The 1086-nt window shown below is 57.7% G+C and overlaps 1 protein-coding gene across 1 annotated transcript in view; it reads left to right on the top strand.

Moving 5' to 3' along the window:
* LOC104125110 (SITS-binding protein) overlaps positions 1–1086 on the top strand; it is a 16004-nt gene that overhangs the window by 8599 nt on the left and 6319 nt on the right. Inside the window, exon 7 of the mRNA XM_035893060.1 lies at positions 107–228. Coding sequence (XP_035748953.1) covers positions 107–228 — 122 coding nt within the window. The remainder of the gene's footprint in view (positions 1–106; positions 229–1086) is intronic.

Raw genomic sequence — 1086 nt, 5'->3', positions numbered from 1 at the left:
CTTTGGGATGGGGTAACCAGTCCTGCCCGTGCAGAGAGCAGGTCTGGGGCTCATCCCGGGATGAGATGGCCCCGAGCAGCCTCGCTCAGCTCCTTGTCCCGGGCAGGAGGCAGCCTGGCTGGTGACACCCCCGGGGACCCGGAGCTGTACGTGCGGTGGCTGCAGATCGTGACGTTTCTCCCGGTGATGGCCTTCGGTACGCCACCCTGGCTCTGCTGCGATGCCTGGGTACGTACCCCCAGACCCTGCGGAGGAGGGCACGCTGGCCCTGATGTGACAAACACCCCCAAAAGCCATTGAGGACCCTACTGGGGAAAGCAGAGGCTAAAAATCGCTGTCCTGTTCTTGCTGCCTGCAGGATCATAGAATCACTTTGGTTGGAAAAGACCTTTAAGATCATCGAGTCCAACCTTTAACCTAACCCTGCCATCCCACCACTAAACCATGTCCCTAAGCACTTCATCTACTCTTCTTTTAAATACCTCCAGGGATTAAATACCTCCAGGATCCCACGCTCTGCCCCAGCAGCCAGATCACAGCAGTATTTTTGCTGTAGGATTAACGCGAGGTTTTGCGGCTTTATCTTTCCCGGCGCTACGTGACCGGTTACCCACAACGCCGGGGGGGGCGCCGCCAGCCGTCACACGAGTGTGTCCTGCCCTTCGGCTGCTGGAGTTGCTTAATGACAGTTTGTTCTTGCAGTTCAAGCCTGCAGTCAAGCGCCACCGGCGCCTTCGCATTTGCAATCTCTTCAAACAGTTGGGGCCGTTTTCCCAGGGGTGTCACCTTCGGGGCAAGAAAAGGGGAGAGCGACTCTTAGAATCGGGGGCACAGGGGAAATGTCCTTAGGTCTCTGCCGGCAGCAAAAGAGTTCCTTGCTTTGGTTAAAGGCATCAGCACCCCGGCAGATGCTGCCTGCCAGCCACTGTCCCCACCTTTCACATCTAAGTGGGAAGAAAATCTGCCAGCAGGGCAGGGGAGGTCCTCCTCTCCCTCTGCTCTGCCCTGCTGAGACCCCACCTGGAGCACTGGGTCCAGTTCTGGGCTCCCCGGTTGAAGAAAGATGAGGAACGACTGGAGAGAGGT

The sequence above is a fragment of the Egretta garzetta genome, unplaced genomic scaffold (assembly GCF_000687185.1).
Source record: "Egretta garzetta isolate BGI_Z169 unplaced genomic scaffold, ASM68718v1 scaffold904, whole genome shotgun sequence".
NCBI classification, from domain to species: Eukaryota; Metazoa; Chordata; class Aves; order Pelecaniformes; family Ardeidae; genus Egretta; species Egretta garzetta.
This window is presented reverse-complemented; position numbering and strand designations above follow the sequence as displayed.